This window comes from Dipodomys merriami, unplaced genomic scaffold (assembly GCF_024711535.1).
Source record: "Dipodomys merriami isolate MVZ:Mamm:240054 unplaced genomic scaffold, mDipMer1.0.p SCAF_3, whole genome shotgun sequence".
NCBI lineage: Eukaryota > Metazoa > Chordata > Mammalia > Rodentia > Heteromyidae > Dipodomys > Dipodomys merriami.
This window is the reverse complement of record NW_027204492.1, coordinates 35,717,177-35,740,851: the sequence shown is the minus strand read 5'-3', so window position 1 is coordinate 35,740,851 and position 23,675 is coordinate 35,717,177. Positions and strand designations below refer to the sequence as shown.

The 23,675-nt window shown below is 38.1% G+C and overlaps 1 protein-coding gene across 4 annotated transcripts in view; it reads right to left on the bottom strand.

Annotated features, from left to right (window-relative positions):
• Window positions 1–17,082: 17,082 nt before the first annotated feature.
• Window positions 17,083–23,675, bottom strand: part of Chrdl1 (chordin like 1) — a 121,260-nt gene continuing 114,667 nt past the window's right edge. For all 4 annotated transcript variants that reach the window (XM_070039904.1, XM_070039906.1, XM_070039905.1 and 1 more), the window contains exons 11-12: window positions 23,156–23,245; window positions 17,083–19,556 (exon numbers count right to left, since the gene is read on the bottom strand). In XM_070039904.1, coding sequence (XP_069896005.1) covers window positions 19,426–19,556; window positions 23,156–23,245 — 221 coding nt within the window. In that variant the 3' untranslated portion in view covers window positions 17,083–19,425. The remainder of the gene's footprint in view (window positions 19,557–23,155; window positions 23,246–23,675) is intronic.

The window sequence follows — 23,675 nt, the reverse complement described above, 5'->3', positions numbered from 1 at the left end:
TAAAAAAGAATTACATGACTCAGTAATCTCACTTCTGAATACACATCCAAATAAACAAAATTTATATGTTGATGAAATATCTGCATATTCATGCCCATTGCAACATTATATATAATGGCCTAGGCCATTACAATAGATGAATGAACAAAGAAAATGTGATGGTTACACAATATGTCAGTCCATTTTCTGTCATTATAACAAAATCCTCCAGAATGGACAATTTATTTTTTTAAATGGAAGTTTTGCTTACATTTGTAGAGGCTATGAAATCCAAGTGTATGGGCATCATTTGGTGAGACACAGGAAGTATGCCAGCTTATTCCTTTTATAAAGCAACTAATGCCATGTATGTGTGGGAGAGCTCACCCTCATGATTTTATATAGCCTTAATTACTTCCCAAAGGCTGTACTTTCAAATACCCTTACATATGAATTTAGGTATTAAGTTTATAATACATGAATTTCTGAGGGACACATTTCTACTGTGTTATTACGCAGTGAAATATAATTTGGCTTTTTTTTTTGTTGGTCCTGGGGCTTGAACTCAGGGCCTAGGCACTGTCCATGAGCTTTTATGCGCAATACTAGTGCTCTACCACTTCACTTCTAGCTGTTTTGGTAGTTAATTGGAGATAAGAGCCTTACAGAATTCCTGCCAGAGCTAGTTTAGAACTGTGATCCTAAGATCTCAGCTTCCTGAGCAACTAGGATTATAGGTGTGAGCAACCAGTGCCCAGGTTTGCAATTTGGCTTTAAAAAAGGAAAGCCTATTGTTTGTGACAATATGAATGACCTTGGAAGATAATATTCTAAGTGAAAATGACAGGCACAGATTATGTTCCATAACCTCATTTACATCTAGAATAAAAAACTCATAGAAGCAGGATCTAGTGTAGTTGTCAGGATGGATGGAATATGGGGTATATGGGCTGATGTTGGTCAACAGGTGAAACATTTCAGTTAGAGAAAATTAATGTTATAGAGATTTAATGTATAGCATTGCGACTATTAATAATAATAATATATTTTGTACAATTGAAAATTAAGATGTTAGATCTTAAATGTTCTCAACAGAAAAATAATGATGAGTATGAGGCCAGATACTGTATGCCTAAATATTAGTATTAAATGAAGTCAGTTCAGAAGAATGAATATTAACAATGCTACTGAGATATTACATAGCTTTAAAAGAGTTTGTTCACTTTCAAAATACAACAATGTTAAATATGAATGCATGTGACAATAGATATTCAATAATGTAAGCAAAACCGGATTTTAAAAAAAATAAGAGAAATGAACAAGTCTACAAATTTTGGTGATCCTTCAATATTTTTCTCTTAAAAACTGATAGAACAGGAAGTACAGAAAAATCAGTAAGGATATAGAAAACTAGGATAATATATCACCAAATTGACTGAGGTGCCATGTATAAAATATTTCCCTCAACAACAACAGGACACAAATTTTAATATACAGAACAGAGTGCATATTCTGGAATATAAAACAAACATTAAGAAACTGAACGAATAGAAATCATACAATAATCTCAAAAGAATCATACTAAAGACACTAACAAAATACTCAAATGTTCAGAAATGAAAGAACACACTTCTATGTAACTCATGGATCAAATATTAAGTATTAAGGAAATTAAAAGTATTTTCAGTTTAATGAAGGCAAAAATACCACATGGCAGACTTGTGTGATGTAACATTTAGAGAAAAACTTAGTTTTTGATATTTTTCTTAAGCAATATAGTGGTATTGGTATTGTTGATTATTTAATTTTTTTTTTTTTGGGTCCGGTCGTGGGCCTGAACTCTGGGCCTGGGCGCTGTCCCTCAGCTCTTCAGCTCAAGGCTAGCACTCTACCATTTGAGCCACAGCGCCACTTCCGGCTTTTTTCTTTTTGCTTATGTGGTGCTGAGGAATCGAACCCAGGGCCTCATGCATGCAAGGCAAGCGCTCTACCACTGAGCCACCTTCCCAGCCCCTGATTATTTAATATTTTAAAAAGTATTTGCTATGATTTTTGTTTTTATTAGATTGTCAATGCACACTAGTGGGTTAGTTAATGGTTTTCTCAGTGACATTTCTGTCCATATACATGCTGTATTTTGATCATTCCAATTCTCACTTCTACCTTCTTTTGTCCTCCTTTTGTTTCTCCTCACTTTGGTCTCCTTCCTCTTCTGAATGCAGGTTTACAATATGTAATGCTTAGAAATAAACTAGCAAAGAGGAGGCAACAATGCTTGATAGGAAACGTACTCCTTATCTTGCCCATGTAATTGTAACTCCTATGTATGGTATTTTCAAAATAAAAAATTAAAAAGAAAAAGAAAAAAGAAAAAAATAAACTAGCGAAAGAATAGCATTTTATACCCAAAGTAAGAGTAAATAAATTGTAAAAATAAGACCTAAAATTAATGAAACTAAAAACAGAAAATCAATTAAATCAAAAGCTGGTTTTCTGAAAAGATCAGTATCATGGACAACCTCTGGCTAGATTGATTACAGAAAAAAGAGAGAATGAAAGGTAGTAATGAAAGGGAGGACATCATTAAAAAACATTTAAGTATGCAAATGAAAGGGAATATCACAAAAAAGCTTTCTACGCACAATTTGGAGAAAGGGGTACTGGAATTGTCCTCCAAGTACTAAAGAATTCAAGAATTCAAGTATACAGTTAGGAATATATGGTCCAGAGTGGCTAGAGAGACTATTAGAAAAGATTCTACTATAGAGTACTGTAAAGCTCTCTGCCATCAGCATCTTACTCAACATTCTAGAATTTGCAGGGCACTGATGGTTCACTCCTCTAACACTAGATACTTTTTTCAGAAAATGTGTTCCAACTACTTAAAAAGAAGCCATTTCAGGCTTCACCAAGCTTATGAAATGGTTTTATGATTTGTTGTGCTTACTTTGCTAATGAATAAATGTCTGTAGGAGGCAACATTTTATTTAAGCCCTGTTTTTACGGTATTCTGGTAGGGATAATACTGGAGAGTGGAGAGACCTCACCACTTCAAACACCATTGCCAGCTATCATTATTTACTAAATAAGAGATTCACATTTCTAAATGGCCTTAGGGAAGTTTGAATCAGATAGGTATTATGCTAAGTATTTTATGTCCATTAACTTATTATCTGTCAAAGCAATGCTAGGAGGCAAAAGCAATGAATATGATAACAGTAATAAGAGGCCCGAAAACAGATTAAATATCTCACCCAAATTCAGACAGCAAGCATGGAAACCCAGGCTGTCTGATTTCAATGCCACTGTTTCAGTCACATCACATTGGTACTTCATGTCTTAAGTCATTGTCTCCTCTCAATATAGATACACTAGCCTACCGTGAAACTGATGGCAGTTTAAGTTCACAGGCCTTGGATAATGGACATTCAAGGAGCTCAGATACTAGGAACTTAAGAGGACAACTATATACAATTCAAAACATCTAATGGCACTTAGTGAATTTTATTTTTATAGCACTTTGAGTTACAATTCACATACTATAAATTGCACCCCTTTAAAGGGTACAATAGGTTTCAGTATATTCACAGAGTTGTGTGGTTCTTCTCCATTAATTCTGGGGAGAGTGAGTCTTTTGTTTTTTTTAATAGCTGACAAACTTTCATCAGTAGTTTGGGAATTTCTACCACCAAAAGTTCTAGCATTTGTCACCATTGTAGTTACTTACATGTACATGTAATGTGGCTTTTGGAAGTCTGAGAATTTCTTCTTCTTCTTCTTCTTCTTCTTCTTCTTCTTCTTCTTCTTCTTCTTCTTCTTCTTCTTCTTCTTCTTCTTCTTCTTCTTCTTCTTCTTCTTCTTCTTCTTCTTCTTCTTCTTCTTCTTCTTCTTCTTCTTCTTCTTCTTCTTCTTCTTCTTCTTCTTCTTCCTTCTTCTTCTTCTTCCTTCTTCTTCTTCTTCTTCTTCTTCTTCTTCTTCTTCTTCTTCTTCTTCTTCTTCTTCTTCTTCTTCTTCTTCTTCTTCTTCTTCTTCTTCTTCCTTCTTCTTCTTCTTCGTCTTCTTCTTCTTCTTCGTCTTCTTCGTCTTCTTCGTCTTCTTCGTCTTCTTCCTCCTCTTCCTCCTCCTCCTCCTTCTTCTCCTTCTCCTTCTTCTTCTTTCTTTCTTTCTTTTTTGGCCTGGATGCTGTCCCTCAGCTCTTCAGCTCAAGGCTAGCATCCTACCACTTGAGCGACAGTGCCACTTCCAGCTTTTTTCCCCCTGCTTATGTGGTGCTGAGAAATCAAACACAGGGCCTCATGCATGGAAGGCAAGCACTCTACCACTGAATCACCTTTCCAGGCCCAAGAATTTGTTCTTTTTGTCACTGATACATAGCCCTATCCAGACTTCCTAAAGAAAAATCCACATGTAAGGTATAAGAAAGAGCTTTCACTCTGCCCCATGGACACAAAACATCTGCAGCAAAAAAAAACTTTCAAAAATTCTAACAATATTGAAGCCGACTGTTTCAGTCATTTCTTCTGGTTCTGACAAATGGTCTTAATGTGGGTCTACAAATCTCATGGGAGCCACAGTTAATGTGAAAGACCTGAAAAATCTGTGAATAAGAGGTTATTTTCTCAAGCATATTTATGATTAGTAAAACATAAAACTTTTTAAACATGTGACTAAATTCTTAGGAAGTTTTCATTACTTAATTTCTCAATTAGCAGACATTAGAAGTACAACTCCTTGTAGTTCTATTGTACTTCTAATGTCATGTGAAAGTCACTTAGATAGAAAAAGTTAAGAAAATATTGGATTAAAGAAAGTTAGGGGAACTAGCTGAAAAAGGGTGAAAGGAAGAGAGTTATGTGGAAAGGATATATAGGTATATGAGAATAGCATAATGAAAACAACTAGGAATAAGAGAAAGCTAACAAAGAGTAATACTAGAGGTTGTGACTTTGATTAAAGTACCTGTATGAAAATGTTACAATTCATGTGGACATAAATGTATCTAAATAAAACTTTCCCTAGCACTGTGGCTGACCTCACCCTTACTTTTATATTTTAGTATGAAATTGATGAGAACTTTGGTAGTGATATATATATATATATATATATATATATATATATATATATATATATATATATCAAGCATCTTTCAGGTCTTTGTGTGTGGCTTACTTAAAGCCCTGTTGTAAAAAAAATTAGTATGTCGATGGCAGTCTCTCACATCACAGATTTGGAAAGTATAATTTTATATTTGTATTTTCAAATAAATAAGTTTGTGAAAGGTTTCCATCCTCTACTGTGGTCCAGAAATCAATGTGTTTGTCTGACAAAAAAATAAAATAAGATAAACTGTTTTGAACAGAAAAAAAAAAACAATAAAAAGAAATCTAATTCCAAGTTATTAGATGTTGTTAGAGTTCTAAGTAAAATAAACAATTCATTTTTGGAAGAAAACAAAAATCTTTGTTTACTGGATATAATTTCTTCACTTGGCAAAGCACCTACACATTAGCAGTCATTAACATAGTTGCTTAGTACAGGGCAGGACATTGAACAATTTCATCCCACAAACAGAGTAAGGATCAGAAAGGGCCTCAAATAAGTGTAGTAGAATATAGAAGTCAGCTTTTGTGGTGCCTAGGTGTATGTATACATGATTTTTTAAAATTTTTGATAGTCTAATTTCAATACATCGATTGTTTGGTGCCTTGGAAAGGCACCAAACCCAAAAGGCTCACCTTCATTAATGCTGGAAAATATTCTAGAGGAAATAAGACAGTGCTGAGCACCAGGATTGAGGGATTCTAAATACATTGTGTACTCCAAAACTTTGGGAGATTACAATCTATAGAAAATGATTTAACTTCCTTTCCTTTTGAGGTTATTCTTTCTTTGTGTTACTTTTTTTCTACAAGCCTTCCTCATCTCATCAACCCGGAGGCCCATTTTCTATCGAAAGCCTTTCAATCAACTTGAATTGTCTGTGCTTTTCTGAAGGGGTTCCTCTCCAAAGTTACCAGACTGCCCCAATATTCTTGGAGTTTTTCCTTAGATTCTGAAACTTCAGAGCACTCCATAGGCCACAGTGTTGACTTCAAATGCACACTGACTTTTTCATTTCAAACTAGCCCCCGCCCTGTTCCTAGTGAACATTGCCCCAGAGCCCTCCCAAGCCTCTTATCTTGCTCCAGGCACCGCCCATGCCCCCAACTGTGTCTTGGGGTTAATAGCTGGTCCTTTCCAATCCACCCTATATGATTATCCTTTTGTTTCAGATCCAGGAGAGTAATCACACTCAGACTGGGTCTTCACTAGCCAACGCACAAGGGACATTTGCAGAAGGGGGTTTTCGGTTGCCTGACAACTGGCTGATTGCCTCAATTCTTCCTTCTGTCTGACTTGACCTCAGGGCCATAAGTGGCTACTTTCCCCAGCACTAACACAGCAAGTGTACAATGATGACTTCAGCTGCTAGAAAAGAGGCCATATCCCAAGAGATACTCCAGATTGCTGATTTTCTTAAAATTGTGGAGCAAAAGGCTCCTAAGGACGGGGCTGAAAAATGTGCCTTTCTCCAACCTCTGTCTGACTGCCACCTAGTGGCATAGGTGAGTGGGGGTGGAAGTGCTCCTACAAGGTGCCCTCAGTAACAGGGTGTATTGCTGATAAGTTTAAAAGCAATGTTAAAACCAACTAGAAATCGGTCCAACTTTATTAGCATGTACTTGCTATTATCAATAGTATTAGTGATAAAATAATTCTCACTTTAATGCAACACTGCCTCCTCCCTGACCCACATTGTTTTCCTGTCACTTATGGAGTGCCACATTTAAGCTTGACTTTTCAGATAATAGTTTAGATGTAGAACATTTCCCCTCTGTGTAGCTTGCATTTTAAAAATCCCTGCAAAGTTTCTATGTTAAAGGCTGTGTCTCAATGCAGCAATCTTCAGGGTAAGACCTTTGGGAGGGGATTGAGGTGTTGAGTTCATCAATGAAATAAATCACTTAATGGACTTGGGGACAAGGGCTTTGCTTTATCTAGCTATGTTTCTGACTAATATGTATTGAGCAGATTTCCTCTGCCAAATTCATCCACCATGCCTGTTCTACCTCAATACAGGCATAAAAGCAAGTGGGCTAAGTAACCACAGACCTAAACCTCTAAAATCATGAGCCAGAAAAAACCTTTTATCCTTTAAGTTGATTTCCCTCAGGTATTTTGTTACAGTGTGGGAAAGCCAACTAATAACCTCCCCATGAAAATATCTCTGTCTTGTGTTCCAGATCCTTAGGGCTCTGTTCTTTATTCTCCTTAGTAGAATTTCTTTATAGGGATGGTTTATAGTAAGTACTCAGGTTTTCTCTATAGGGGCACTTGTGCTGTAATAGGAGTCACCTGAAGAATCAATGCTTTTGTGTGAGAGGGTTTTATTTTCCAACTCTTTTAATACAGTGAGGCTCTGTTCAAATAAAGGATGATACAGAATCTCCAACTCTTAACTCTAAGTTTCATCTTATTTTCATTTCTTCTGGAAAATCTTCCTTGCCCTTCTACAGAGGATAAATCCCTATGATCTACTCTACATTTTTGGTGTGTTTCCCTGATTGATTGTCACCCATGTGTAAGTAGGTACTACATCTATCTTATTTTTTTATATTTTATTTTTTTAAATTTTTATTGTGAAAATACCGTACAGAGGGGTCACAATTACATGGGCAAGGTAATGAGTATATTTCTTATCAAACATTGTTACCTCCTCCTTTGTTTCTCCTTCCCATCCCTTCCCATCCCCCCCCCGCCCCGCCCCCGCCCAGCCAAAGTTGTAAAGTTCGTTTTTCCACATAACGTCTTGTACATCTCATTGTTGCAATGGGTCCACCTGTATCCCTATTTAAACGGTTTGTTTTTGCCCTTCCCCTCCACAAATTATACCAACATCAAATCACCATTAGAATCCCAGAGCCAAAACTAGAGCCCGGCCCACTGGAGGTGATCAAGAGATAGCTGATGAATGAATAGAAGCTCTCCTATCATTACAACCTGAAAGTAAAGGAATATTGGAAATAGCCATCACCCATGCAGGCTTTTATTGATACTATAGTTAGCAATTCCTAAGTTAGTTTTTCGGGAAAAAAATGTGGTTAACCAGGTTTTCCTACCTTGAAGTTGTGGGATTCCATTTTGAAACTAAATGCAGTGGTTACACTACTGGAGCATCTGGCTCTCACTTGGCTTTTTCCACTCATAGCTGGCCCACAACCACTTAAGCCATGCTCCCATTTCCGGGTTTTGAGGGATTAATTGGAGATAAGAGTCTCTAGGACTTTTCTGCCTTGGCTGGTTTCAAATCATGATTTTCCGATCTCAATCTCCCGAGTTGCTAGGATTACAGGTATGAGTCATCAGTGTCCAGCCCAGGTTCTTGTCCTTATTAAGTCCTGAATGAAGTCCCGTGGGAACAGTCTTCTTTTTCTGCAGTAGGACCCTCAAAAGGTTTCTCTTTGGGAGCTCTGCCAGGTTGGCACTTTCTTCAAAGCCATGCTCAAGTTCCATTTTGTGTCTAAAGTGAACCCATACTGAAACTGCTTTCCTCCTTTTCTGAGCTACTAGAGTTTGAAAATAATTGGTTCACTTAATGTTTTTTAAAACAGAATTCACTGTGCACTTGCAGTCTTGCCAGTCACTGTCATAAGGACTTTATACAATGCTATTTAACCCTTACAATAACATCAGGATGTGAAGAGATGTAGAAATCATGTAGAAATGTGAATTGTTCACATGTATCAACTCTGTCTTCTACTTTCCTCATCAGAATGGACTCCTCATCAGTTTGGCCCCAACTTTGTATTTCCTTATTAATTTCGACGAGTCCTTAGACACAAGGGAAGACCTTGATTACAGGAGTGAAATTGGTTAAAGCCTTTATGCGGTGTTTCCTTTACCTTGCTTAGCTCCTGATGCAGGGACTACATGGATGCAATCTCAAGCTTTAGAATTCCTTTCCCACTAATCCCTCCTAGCACTAGCACAGGAACACACTCAGGAAAATACTAACAAAGTAATGAACAGACTATAGGTCTCAGAACCCATGGAGATCAGCTGCTTATCCTCTTGACTAGCATCTCTTGCTATGGCTGCTGCTACTTCTCACTATAAACAACCCTCCAACCTGGGCATTTTAGAGAAGTAGCAGGCTCACAATTGAAAGGAGAAACCAGAAAAGTAGGAATGACAGTAATAATCTTTACAAGGGATGGATTTGGCACAGCAGATTGCTTAGGATTGACCCATAAGGCCAGCTAGGTGCTACATACTTCTCCCATCCTCCCAAATCTCACCCCCATACACATTTTTCTGTTGCCTCCACTATCCAAAGGATTTAATTTCCTTCAGCCCTCTGTAATTTTGTAGTTATAGAATTTATTTTGATGGTAATAGAGAATACTAAAGAATTTACAAGCGAACAATATCTGGCATTTAAAGCAATGATCATTTAATTCACTAAACTTGCTTCCTTCCTCCTGCCAGACAGCTGTCCTGAAGATTCACAGTCTGGTTGTTGAGCCAGGTGATTAATACTGGTGGTGCCTGAGGTTTGTTAGTAGAGCAAAGTAAGTTGGGTAGCTGGATCCAAATTGGAGAGTGTGTGATGAGGTGGAGGGAGAGAGGGAGCTGTCAGGGAAAAAACCCATCTCTTACCTGAGATTTTTGCTTAGAGCTTTCTTTTTACCACTTTCCACCCATCCCACCCAGAAATGTGAGAGGAAATTCTCCACAAAACTCTTCTCCTTACTACCTGCTCCTGCCCCCAGGACAAGGATTAAGCAGGTGCTAATTAGTACTGTATACAACTTGGCTACATTTAGGGTTCAAGAGGCTTGTGTGGGCTGGCCTGGGAATCTCAGTAGCAAATAGAAAGGGTTTCAATAAGTAATCGCATTCCAGCTTCTAAATGTTTGGGCAATACTCCATTCCTAGATGAGGCACTACTTATAAATAACTTGTGTACATTAACTTGAATTCAGGCCTCAGGTCTCCTACATGGGTTGATTTATAAATGCTCCAAAGCATGATTGGAGCCTCTTTGACTTTTGTCACTGTGACAAAATATCTTCGAAAACAACTTAAAGGGAAAGATTTATTTGTCTCACGGTTTCAGCGATTTCTATCTTTGGTTGGCTGGTTCTGTTGCCTTTGGGCCTGAGACAAGGATGGTGAGAGCATGTGGTGGAGCAAAACAACTCACATCAGGGTGGATAGGAAACAAAAAGAATACACAGAGAGGCCAAGACAACAGACAGCCTCCATGGATATGCCCCCACTTACCTACATTTTCCAGTTAGGCCCCTCTTGCTAAGGTTTCTATGATTTCCAAAAATAGGGCCACCAGCTAGGGAATGAGGCTTCAAAAGACAATCTTGTAGGGGATATTTTATATTCAAACCATAGCACTATTTACACAAACACACACACAGATATACACAGAGGGAAAGTATAGAGATATGTAAGTATTGTAATTTGTGTTGTAGCTATTTTAAAAATACAGTAATACAATATAAACAGTATACGTAAAAGCAGAGATAATCATGTCTCATCCACAAAATCATATTTTTCTTTTTACTTTTGGCAATACTTGGATTTGAACCCAGGCTAGGAAAGTACTCTACCACTTAAACTATGCCTCTAGCTCAGGATGGCCTCAAACTTGCAGTTCTCTTTCCTCAGCCCCTTCAATGCTGAGAATATAAATGTGTGTCATCACACTCACATCCTCATCTACAATATTGAAATTATAGCAAAAACCCTTTACAAATGAATATTGCTAAGAGACCTATGATACAAATGCAGAATGTGAGCTAGAATTTAAAAAAAGTATAAATCCAATATTTATCAGTTATTGATCTTATGGCAAAATCATTTTGCAAGAAAAGCAAGTATTTTTAAATTTATATTTCTCAACCTATATTTTGTTGGGTTTTCTAGAGTAGAAGACAAATGAAATGTCCTTATACATTTTTAAGCATTCCACAAGCTGCTTTTTTTCCTACTAGAGAAAGAATCTCGTTAGATATTGTCTTCACTTTGCAAATATTTACTGTAAAGTGCTGAGCACTGAGTCCCTGCCTTCTTCAATATCTCCAATCTAATTAGGAAGACTGTGGGTGGACAAATATTTTAAAGTTTTTACATATACAGTCATGTGTTTCTTAGTGACTTGAATAGATTCAAATGTATTAGTACATGAGTCTGCCAAATTTTATACATCATTCACTATACTTACACAAACTTAGGTCGTATAGCTTATTTCAATGTTATATGGTATAGCCCATTGCCTCTAGGTTACAAACCTGACTGGCATATTACTGTACTAAATATTGTAGGAAACAGAAACACGATGGTATCTGTGTATTTAAACATAACCAAATATAGAAAGAAAACAAAAAAGACTCTAAAAGAAAATATGGTGCACATGTACAGGATACTTAACCATGACTGGAGTAGGCACGACTGGGAGTTGCTTAGAGAAATTAAGTGACAAGTATGTGGCAAAGCACTATTCTAGAACCCACACTATACTAGACTATACTAAAATAATGATTTCTTTAGTACTAAGTAACCCTGCTTACTGTCACTTTATTACTTTAGAAGCTTCTATTTTTCTTATATTTTGACATGTAATAACTCTTATGTGCATGCACATTGTACAGCTATAGAATTTTTTTTTCCTGTAAGACTTTACAGAGATAGGAGCATGATTATCACTGTCTTCCACCTCCACATCTTATCCCACTGGACAGTCTTTGGGGACAGTAACACATGGGGAGCTACCACCTCAGATGATGATAATGGTACCTTTTTCCAGAAATAACTCATGAGGCTATTTTAAAGTTGTTGGGTGTTTTTGGTGCTAGCAATTGAACCCAGAGCCTACCACTGATCTACATTCCCAGACCCCTGTTTTTGTAAGAATTATTTTAAAATAACAATAAAAATATAAAATAACAATAAAAACATAAATATATTGTCCAATAATATAGTCATTTGTTATCATTATAAAGTATTATGTATGGCACAAAAATATATTGTTATCTTTCCAGGTGTGGGGAATATTTCTTTCTGCCAGGGGCCATTTGGATATTTATAACAACATTCAAGAGTCATATGGATTATCAATACAGGCAGTGGGCCTCAGGCTACCAACGATAAGCATTATATATTTTTCCCATCATGTTTCAAATAATTTTGAAGATCTGAGGGCTGGATGGCCCTACTGTGCAGTAGGGATTTTTTTTTAACAGTAGCAGCTCCACAAACAAGAATAAGTGAGGGAAGGGTGATATTGTCTAAAAAGAAATATACTCATTTCCTGACTTACATAACTATAACTCTTCTGTACATCATCTTTATAATAAAAATACAAAATAAAAATTTTAAAAAGAAATAAGAAAGGATAATGTTCCACACTGTCACATTAAAATAGGTATAATGCCATGAAGTGGTAAGAGTTTTCCAGCTCCAAGATAATCTTATAGGATGAGTGTCATATACACAGTTAGTTCATAATTGGTTAAAAACTTGAGGCAACATGGAGTACCTTACCATGGTTGGAGGACTTAGTACACAAGGGGAAGGGCTGTAAAACTAGGAGAGGATCAGGTAAGACTCCATCAGGAACTTAATGTTAGGGATTGGGTCTGTGTTTTGTTCAGCCAAACAAGAGGGAAGAACATTCTGGTGGTAGAACCATAGTCAAAGGCACAAAGTTACAAAGGTGTTTGAAATATTTAAGGATAACTGAATGATGTGGCTGGAGCCTTAGATTCAAGAGGACACTCTCATCATTAAGTATAATGGTGACTGTGAGTTTGTCACATACAGCCTTTATTGTATTGAGGAATGTTCCCTGGATTCCTAGTTTTTCCAGAGGCTTCATCATAAAGGGGTGTTGGGTCTTCTCAAATGCTTTTTCTACATTATTGAGATAACCATGTCGTTCTTATCCTTGCTCTTGTTGATGTGATGAATTATATTAATTGATTTGCATATATTGAACCAGCTTTGCATCCTTGAAATAAATCCTGTTTGATTGTAGTGTATAATTTTTTGGATGAATTGTTGAAGTCAATTGGCCAAAATTTTGTTGAGAAGTTTTGCATCAATGTTCATCAAAGAAATGGGTCTATAGTTCTCTTTCTTTGATGAGTCCCTGCCTGGTTTTGGGATGAGGGTAAGGTATTTTTGCAATTAAAAAAAATAAAAAAAATGAGAAGAAAAAAAAAAGAGGACACTCTCTCATTGGAGCTTTAAAATATGTCTGAGAATTTCAAGTATGATTGCTGGACCCTGAAGTCAATTTCAAGGAGGGGTTGAAGGAGGAAATCAAAGCAGTGCATGTGCCCTAAAAGGGAAAGAAATTTGGAAGACAGTTTTTTTAGTACATATTTTTATTGTAAAGATAGTGTACTGAGGGGTTACAGTTACATGAGTAAGGGAATGAGTACGTTTCCTATGGAGCATTGTTACTTCCTCCTTTGTTTTCTCCCTACCATCTCTTCCCTCCCCATTTCCCCAACTTCTCCCCTCCCCCCCCAGGAAGTTGGAAAGTTTGTTTTCAACATAGTGACTCATACATGTCATTGTTACAATAGGTCATCCTGTATTCTTATTTCAGCATTTTGTTATTTCCCTTCCCCTCTCCAAATTAGAAAAATGTATAAACAAGATGCAGGGCACCAGAATCAAATGCAGTAAAAACAGGGGTTATACCATGGGGGAAGAACATATTAAAGAAACAAAACTTTGGTGGGGGGATAAGTGGGAAGGATTGGGGGTGCGGGGGGGGAGGAAGGGAAGGGATGGGAAGGGGAAACAAAGGAGGAGGCTACAATGCTTGATAAGAAATGTACTCATTATCTTGCCCATGTAATTGTAACCCCTCTGTACAGTATTTTCACAATAAAAAAAAGAAACAAAAAAATCACATAGTACATTATAAGTACATTAAAAACAACAGCAAGAAAGATAAAACTTCTTGTGTCCCTATCTTGGGGTTCATTTCACTTTGCATCATCTTATATGGTCATAGGTACATAGCTTTTGACCTTTTCTGCTTGTCCTAAACATACACTATTATTGCAAATAAGGGAAACCATAGGACCTATGTTTCTTTGGGCCTGGCTTATTTCACTAAATATAATTTTTTCAAATCTTTTCATTTCTTAACAAATGGGTCTATGTCATTCTTCCTGATGGAGGCATAGAATTTCATTGTGTATATATACCATATTTTCTTGATCCATTCATCTACTGAGGGGCATCTGGGTTGGTTCCATATCTTAGCTATGGTAAATAATGCTGCGATAAACATAGTTGTGCTGGTAGCTTTAGTATGGTCTTGTTTGTGATCTTTTGGGTAAATGCCCAAAAGTGGGATTGCTGCGTCATAGGGGAGCTCTATGTGGAGTCTTTTGAGGAACTTCCATACTGCTTTCCAAAGTGGTTGAACAAGTTTATACTCCCACCAACAATACAATAGAGTTCCCTTTTGGTCACATCCCCTCCAGCATCTGTTGTTATTAGAGTTCTTGATTATAATCCTTCTAACTGGAGTGAAGTGGAATCTCAATGTTGTTTTGATTTGCATTTCTTTTGTGGATAGAGAAGTTGACCATTTCTTCATGTGTCTATTGGCCATTTTTATTTCCTCTTCAGAGAAGTTTCTCTTTAAGTCTTTAGCTCAATTATTAATTGGGCGGTTGTTTCTTTGAGGATTTATTGTTAGGGGATTTAATTTTTTGAGTTCCAAGTATATTTTAGATATGAGGCCTTTCTCTGTTGTATGTCTAGTGAAGCTTTTCTCCCAATCTGTGGGCTTTTTATTGATCTTGCTATATCCTTTGCCATGAAGAATCTCTGCTGTTTCATGCAATCCCGTCTATCCAACGTTTCTTTGATTTGTTGTGTTTCTGGGTCTTTATTAAGAAAATTTTGACCTGTTCCAACGAGCCCTAGAGTTTCTCCTATTCTTTCCTGTAATGTTTTCAGGGTGTCTGACTTTATTTCAAGGTCTTTGATCCATTTGGAGTTGATTCTGGTGCAGGGTGCTATATAAGGATCTAGCTTTAGTTTTCTACAAGTGATTAACCAGTTTTGCCAGCACTATTTACTGAAGAGGCTGTCTTTCTTCCATTCTGATTTTTTAGCTCCCATATCAAAGATTAGATGACTATAGGTCTGTGGGTTCATTTCTGGTTCTTCAGTTCTATTCCATTGGTTGGAGGACATTTTATCTGTGTCTTGGAGGCTAGTATTCTGCACAGAGACTTTAGGCTTCATAAAAGGGCTGAAAGTAGAACCTAGAGGACTCGTTCTTAGGGAACCCTCTGTGATATACTGGGACACAAGATTTTCTTTTTGTGCACATATAATACACTCAATAAGCTTGGGTGCTGTCCCTGAGCTGTTTTGCTCTAGCACTTTACCACATGAGCCATAGCTACACTTTTAGCTTTTTTCCCCCAGAGTTATTTGGAGATAAGACTCTCACAGACTTTCTGTCCCTGGGCTGGTTTTGGATTTTGATACTCAGATCTCAGTTTCCTGGGTAGCTAGGATTACAGGTATGAGCCACTGGTACCTAGCTAATGTGAATGTTTTAATTTAAGGTGACAAAGTAACAACCCAGTGAAAAGGTAGAAGATTATTCTCTCTACTTGTGCACAGGACACTGTTTCTGGAGAACACAGAGGATTGATTTCAAGTGCCATTACTATGGTAATACTTTTGGACTAGTGCAATGAACTCCACCAGAAATACAACAGTTGGCAGCGTTAGTGATTGTCAAGAGATGTGTGGAGGTAGAGGCAGTGGATGGACATGAGCTACTCCCTTCACTATATCTCTGCATTCTGCAGGAGCTTCTCTAGTAAGTTGTCTTGAACTGCTACTCTCTCTCTTTCTTTACAATCCACTGGTCTGGTCACATACTGCTATTCTTCCGTGTTGCCAACTCCAATGAATGCTTTTCTGTCTTTACATTATTTGACATCTAACTTGAAACTTTTGATTACTCTCTTGAAGCCCTCTCATATTTTGACTTCTGTAATAGCACACATTAAGATTGTTATTGCAGGTTTGAAAGATTTGTCTGGATCAACATGCATGACAAAACTCTTATTTTATACACAACCCTACAATCTATACAAATTCTTGCTTAACAATTTGTCTGGGACAAGCAGAAAAGGTCAGATAAGATGATGTTAAGCAAAATGAACCCCAAGATAGGGACAAGTGTTTTTTTTTCTTCCTTGCTATTGTTTCTAACATATTTATAAGGTACCATGTGATTATTTTTGTTGCTTTGTATGTCCCTGCCCATGGCATAACCCCTGTTTTCACTGTATCTGATGTTGGTATAATTTGGGGAGGGGAAGGGAAAAAACAATTTGTTTAAATAGGGATACAGATTGACCCATTGCAACAATGAGATGTACGAGACGCTATGTTGAAAACCAAACTTTACAATTTAGGTGGGGGAGGGAGGGTGTAGCTGAAGAGGTGAGAGGGAAGGGATGGTAGGGGAAAAACAAAGGAGGAGGCAACAATTCTTGATAAGAAATGTACTCACTACCTTGCTCATGTAACTATAACCCTTCCTTTGTACAGTGTTTTCAAAATAAAAAAACAACTAAAAACAGAATTTGTAAACAAAAGATAAAAATGGTGGTCCTGTTGAAAACTATCAATACATTAAAAGGAGGCTAGAAACCAGTGGTGAATTTCAGTGCCTAGCTGTCCATATTGATGCTCACTATGTACCAGACACTATTCTAATGACTTTATAGATGTTGAAAAAATTAAACTTTCCTGCAAGATTGAAGTCAAGGGCAATAGTACCATGATCATCCCATTTTATAGTTGGAGAGATAGACAAACATAGTTTTTAGGATAAGAGCTGGCTTGAAAATCCAGGGAATATGAAGCACTATGCTATAGTGTGAGAGGTCCTTCCCATGTGCCATTATGGAACAGAGAGAGATTCAAGCACTCATATATGACTTGCTTAAGACAGAGTTTTCAAAATTACAATTTTATTAATTTAGAGATCCAGAAACACAGTGACTACATAAATAAGTACCATCGACTGGTACATGTCCAGTAAGAACAGTGAAAGGGTAATACTGTTATATGTTACTCTTACTTTTTTATATGAGCTAAGTAGAAAGTGGCTACAACTGTGAAATGGTGCTATGGTCTTGTTGTCTCAACTGTGTTTGTGATACAAATAAATACACAATAAGAACCATATCCATTCATCTCTACTAACTACAGGTGGATTAGCCTCTTTTTGCTATATCCTACTCCTGACACAACACCGAATACTGGAGGGTTTCTACATTGACTTTACTCAGTTTCCTGGTTCCTGCTTCCACAGCACTTTGGAAAGGCATGTCCCAGCACCTAGAGACAGAGACTATCTGCTATCTAGGGAAGTTCTCTGGGTGTTCCCTTAAGGCTGAGCTTTCAGAGAGCACCTGGGTGGGAAGGATTTGGGGTGAATCATCCAAAAGGGAAATCACCACTTTGCTTCAGAGATCTGCTTGCTGGTCTCCACACTACAGCAATACTAACAACTTTGATAGGGAGGCCATGTAACCTTCTCCCCCACAATAATTCTCTGTATCTTTACAGCCCAGGATGTCCTATTTTCTTCTCCTGAGGAGAATGTGTGTGATGAGCCAGTGAGAGGCTTATTCTGGTAACAAGACCCCTATGTCTCTTTAATGGAAACTGTGGCTGTAATGGGTGGATTTCTTACATTTCTCCCAATTCATGTCAAATACACTACAGAAAAACATGTTATCATACTGGTGGTCTTGGAGTGGGAAATATGGTATTTCTGACTTCTTAATACATCTAAATATTCACTAGAGTTCATTCATGTCCTTCATAGGGGACAAATCCAGGAGACAGGCTTAATTACTTTTGCTCTAAAGAATTTATTGTTTGAAGGAGGGGGTGACACTGTTCAAAAAGAAATGTACTCATTCCCTGGCTTATGTAACTGTAACCCCTCTGTACATAACCTTTACAATAAAATTAAATAAAAAGGAATTTACTGTTTTCACACAAAAATGATTTCTAAAGCCAGGCCTCAGAGTAGGTCATTTATGCTGTGGTATTTGGACTGTAAAAGACATTACAAGAAAAGCCTTCGCTAGGATCTCCAATTCAAATCCATGGTTGGTGGAGAATGCAAGGTTGGAAGTAAGGTTTAGAGAAAAATCTTTATCACAATTCTCTCCTTCTTAAATGGACAATAACTCTTAGCTCTTCAGCCAACATTCAGAAGCTCATCAAGACTGAGTTTCTTTGCAAAGCAATACACCCCCAGAACAAACAAACAAACAGAAAAACAACTCCTATATTTGGAGGAGGAAAACTGTCCTTTAAAGGAGCTTCTAGATTTAATAATTCAATATATTGTCTAGACAAATATATCCTCAAGAAAACTATTGAGTATCCATCTACTAGTTGGTAAGTTTTTTGCTGTGACAACGAAACCATAGCCTGATTGATTTTTATTATTTCCTGTCTTCAAGTTCCTTTGTACTTTACTCATTTCTAACATCCGTATGGAGTCACAAGTATCAAGACACAAGAGAAAGGGGGTGCTTAGGGAAAAATTGTTTATCATTTCCAAGTGAATAAGGCTACAAAATGATGTGCCTATTCTTCACTCTGCCATTATATTTAATGACTACAACACCCACCTCAAAGGCTTAAAGGAAAAGCCTCTGCTTATAATTCTGTATTTTCCTGGCTACCAACATCCTTGGGAGCTAAATAACACCAAAATACAGGCAGTAGTTTCATGTGTGCATGTGTGTGGGTATGATGTCTGTGTCTGGGGATGGGGACTTAATGTTTGCTGCAGTGCTGGGTATGGAGACCAGGGCTTCAAGCATGCTATGTAGTGCTCTACTACTGAAAAGTATCCACAGCCCCAGAATTAGTTTCCATTCCTTTTTTACAGAACAAAAGACACACTAACATTCAGAGCCAATTAATTTCTCTGTACTCCAAACTCTTATTAAGCAATTCCTTTCTCTTTTCATCGAGTAACTGTCTAGATACAAACATTGTTTTTTTCTTTTTAACCTGCAAATAAATGTGATTCTCCAGTAAACTAGAGGTACATTGTGGTATTCTATACCTCCTCTTCCCAAAAATCATTCATGAGTCTTCTAGTCTGTCTACAGGAGATGTCTAAAGGCTGACACACCACTGCACATAGAGGAGCAAATTACACTGTGCATGGCGTGAATAATTGACTGCATTTGTGTTTGGGGTTTTAGGGCACTGTTGACTTAAGCAAAATAAGCTGGCAGTCCAGCTGCAGCTTGAGTTTTCTTGCTTAACACTATCCAATCTTGTCAGTCTTGCTTAGCAATGGCCCTTTTCAGACCTCTCTAGGTACAAAACTTTGACCAAATCTTCCAGCTCTGTTCGGCACACACGACTTGAACACATCTGGCTGATCTGAGATTCTCCTTCAGTGAAGATCTTCCATTGGCCTATAAGGCAAAAACAAAATGGCCAACAGAGTGTAAGAGGAGAGCAGAGTAAATTAGGAACAGAATCAATGCACTTCATCCTTTCCCACTTATTCATGGACCCAATATAGGGTTAGAAATACCAATGCCAGGTGGTTTCAGTGAAATAGCCTCTGAAACACATTGCTGGGAGCAGATGAAGTTTACACTTCAAAACTTGGCATTGGTAAGAATCCCAAGAATAACACATGGCTTCTTAAGAGTCAAACCTAAGCATTTTTGTTTGCTATTTAGGTGGCTCACTTGACATCAGGTCAAAAAGGGCACTGTATATGATTACTTAATATATTACTGGAGCACTGTCTGATCTTGTAGGGGCCCCACATGATGGTGTGGGTTAGCACATTGGTCCATCCAGGTTACCCCACTGGATCTCTCCTTTTTTACTTCCTCTGGCTGCAGAGTGTAAAGTACATAGTACCTACTTCCACTGTACGTTCCAAATCCTAACTTCTATGGGTATAGAGTATGTCTAAATCATCTTTCAGGTCCTATGAAGCCTGACATGATGACTTGCTCATGGTATTAGCTACAATATATTTTTGAGGGTAATAATAATTTCATTAGTTACATCATTGACCCTGGAGTCCTAGAGTCTACTTCCTTTAATCCCAGGCCCTCATTAGCTAACGTGTAAGGACTCTTAACACCTTGTAGTTTTCATAGTGTATATTTTATTTTCTATCCGTCCTGTGGAAGACAAATAATTGACCTCATCAACTCTATTTCTAGGTGTCTATTCATTAATTCTTCTCAGATGGCCCTCAGGCATCATAATCTGAACAACATTCCAGGTGAAGTTCTTTTGTTTTTTTCTAATACCTGCTTGATCTTCAGTTTCCCACTGATAAATGGTGTTCTTACTCACCCAATGATTTCAGACTCATTTCTCTCAACATCCTTCTTGCTGATTTTACCAGTCACACAGTGACTTTTTCCAGTTTCTCATTAATTTAGTATAGCATAGTAACATCCTAGTTCATACTATTGCTAATATCCCACCACTCTATCCCTCCCCCTAGCAAGCACCTCCTCTTAACATCTGAATATACCATTCACGTGCTTGAAATTTTCCCCTGTGATTTTCTGGCCTTGTGATCATATCCAATTTCTTAGCTTAGCAAACTAGACTATTCATAAGCCGGCTGCATCAAAATAGTTGCTGAATAAATCTATTCAATAGCCCAGACTCCAGGTGCCAGTATCTCATGCCTACAATCCTAGTTATTCAGGAGGCTGAGATCTGAGGATTGTGATTCAAAGCTATCCTGGGCAAGAAAGTCCATAAGACTCCAATTAACCACCAGAAGCTGGAAGTGGAGCTGTGGCTCAAGTGGCAGAGCACTGGTCTTGAACAAAAAAAGCTCAGGAAAAATCAGCACCTAGGCCCTGAGTTTAAGCCCCAGGGCTAGCACAAAACAAAAAGCCCAGAGACATCTTTCCAAAGCACCCTTGTGTTGTTGGGATGTTGTTTGTAATTTTTGAGCAACTCCCAGTGTTATCTAAATGATGTGAACTTTTCACTGGCTTCTTTTGGTCCTTTTGACTACTTGCTACCAACTCTTCTTTTCAGTGCACCCTATGCAGGCTTTGTGATCATTCCGCACTCACACCTACATTTCTTGTTTGCTCCTGTCTGAGTCTTCTCTTAGGCTGCACCCTCTTCCTGGACTGAGTTTTTGACCTGGTGCCCAGTCACACCCTTCTCTTTCAAAACGCACCTCCTCCCCGAAGCCTTCCCCGACTAAGCCCACCTGGCTCTTAACTCATTGTTCTTTGCAGATTCCTCTGAGCACTTTAGGTATTTAAGTCCTCCAAAAGTATACTAATTCATACCAAAGGCATTTTCATGTTCGGTCTCGCCCATTAGAATTCCCTGCGGATAGAAATGTTGTGCTTTTTGTTTCATTAAAAGTAATTCCCCACCCCTACCATCACTGCCATCTCAGGGCCCTGCAGTATCTAGTCCCTAGGCTCCATCTAGCGTAGAAAGTGGGAGAGTTGCAGCTATGAGTGAATGCTTGAGAACTTTGAAGATAAAAAAACAAAAACATGACCACTGGGAGTGGTGGGGGGATAGTTCAACACAGGAACTAATAAATGTGCCTTTGCTCTCTGAATTTCATTCCCACCATCAGAACCCGTGGCCTTCCAGATAATAAGTCTCCACGATTAGACTTGGAATCCTGTGAAGCTTTCTTCAAACCCTCCTGTTACTTGGCTTAGTAGTTTCATAAAAGACACTCAGAGGGGAGCTCTATGTGGAGTCTTTTGAGGAACCTCCATACTACTTTCCAAAGTGGTTGAACAAGTTTACACTCCCACCAACAATGAAATAAGGTTCCCTTCTGTCCACATCCCCTCCAGCATCTGTCGTTATTAGAGTTCTTGATTTTAGCCATTCTAACTGGAGTGAGGTGGTATCTCAATGTTGTTTTGATTTGCATTTCTTTTGCTAGGGAGGTTGAGTATTTCTTCATTTGTCTATTGGCCATCCTTCTTTCCTCTTCAGAGAAGTACCCACTTTTGGGCATTTACCCAAATGTTTACAAACAAGACCACACTAAAGCTACCAGCACGACTATGTTTATTGCAACATTATTTACTATAGCTAAGATATGGAACCAACCCAGATGTCCCTCAGTAGATGAATGGATCAAGAAAATGTGGTATATATACAAAATGGAATTCTATGCTTCCATCAGAAAGAATGACATTGCCCCATTTGTTAGGAAATGGAAAGGCTTGGAAAAAATTATATTAAGTGAAGTAAGCCAGGCCCAAAGAAACATAGTTCCCATGGTTTCCCTTATTTGCAATATCTAGTATTTGTCTGAGTCAAGCAGAAAAGGTCAGATAAGATGATGTTAGGGAAATGAACCGTAAGATATGTATTCAAGTGTTTTTTTTTTCTTTCAAGCTATTGTTTCTAACACATTTATAAGATTATTTCTTTGTTGCTTTGTATGTCCCTCCCCCACAGTATAACCCCTGCTTTCACTGTATTTGATGTCGGTATAATTTGTGGAGGGGAAGGGGAAAAACAAATCGTTTAAATAGGGATACAGGTGGACCCATTGCAACAATGAGATGTACTAGTCGTTATGTGGAATACGAACTTTACAACTTTGGTGCGGTATGCAGGGGCGGGGAGGATTGGGTGGGGGGGGGAGGATGGGAAGGGATGGGAAGGGGAAACAAAGGAGGAGGCTACAATGCTTGATAAGAAATGTACTCATTATCTTGCCCATGTAATTGTAACCCCTCTGTACAGTATTTTCACAATAAAAAAATACTTAAAAAAAAAGACACTCAGAAATCCTTGACTAGAGATAGGTAATGCTTGGACAATGTCTGGGTTTGTATTCATCATGCTCAGGCTTTTCAGTTCAAATTCAGCCACCTATTTACTGCTAAGTCCCCTAGAGGAGAGTAGAATATCCTGTAATGTGATGTTTATATTGAGCATTGCTAATGTAGATTGACTTCAGTTGTGGCTATGATATATTGAAAAACAAGACATATTTTTCCAAGGAGCAGTAAAAAGAGGTACCACTTACTCAGGGTTGTTCTGGTTACCAACTTGAAGTGATGAAGTTCCTCAAACATCCTCTTGGATATCTTCTCAATGTGGAAGTGCTGGAGGATGCCTGGGGCCAAGCAGAAAGTAGGGCAGGAGATCAGGAACACTCCATCTCTTTCTGGAACCACCAACTCTTTTTATTGCTTGGGCTGGACATATCATGTCATTACTGGGGCTTAGGAGTATTGAGCTGGGTTGTATAATGTATTTAACCAGGAACTCCAGGGTTTTAATTGACCCCATTTGTTTCCTTGGCTCACTGACCTCCCCTTAGCTTCTCCGGGGAATTGAGATAAGGGAGATAGTACTGTGGGCCACGGGATTCTCTCTTAGGGAAAACCACATGGAATCAAGCATGGGTGCTGGTTGGAGCTTCTGTAGCCACAGGCAGTATTAGTAGGAATCCTGTCTTTGCCCAAAATCTTCATAGACTACATCCCTGCCAAACCACTGGGCTGCCTCTTGGCTAAACAAGGATGTTAGCAGTAGGACCACAT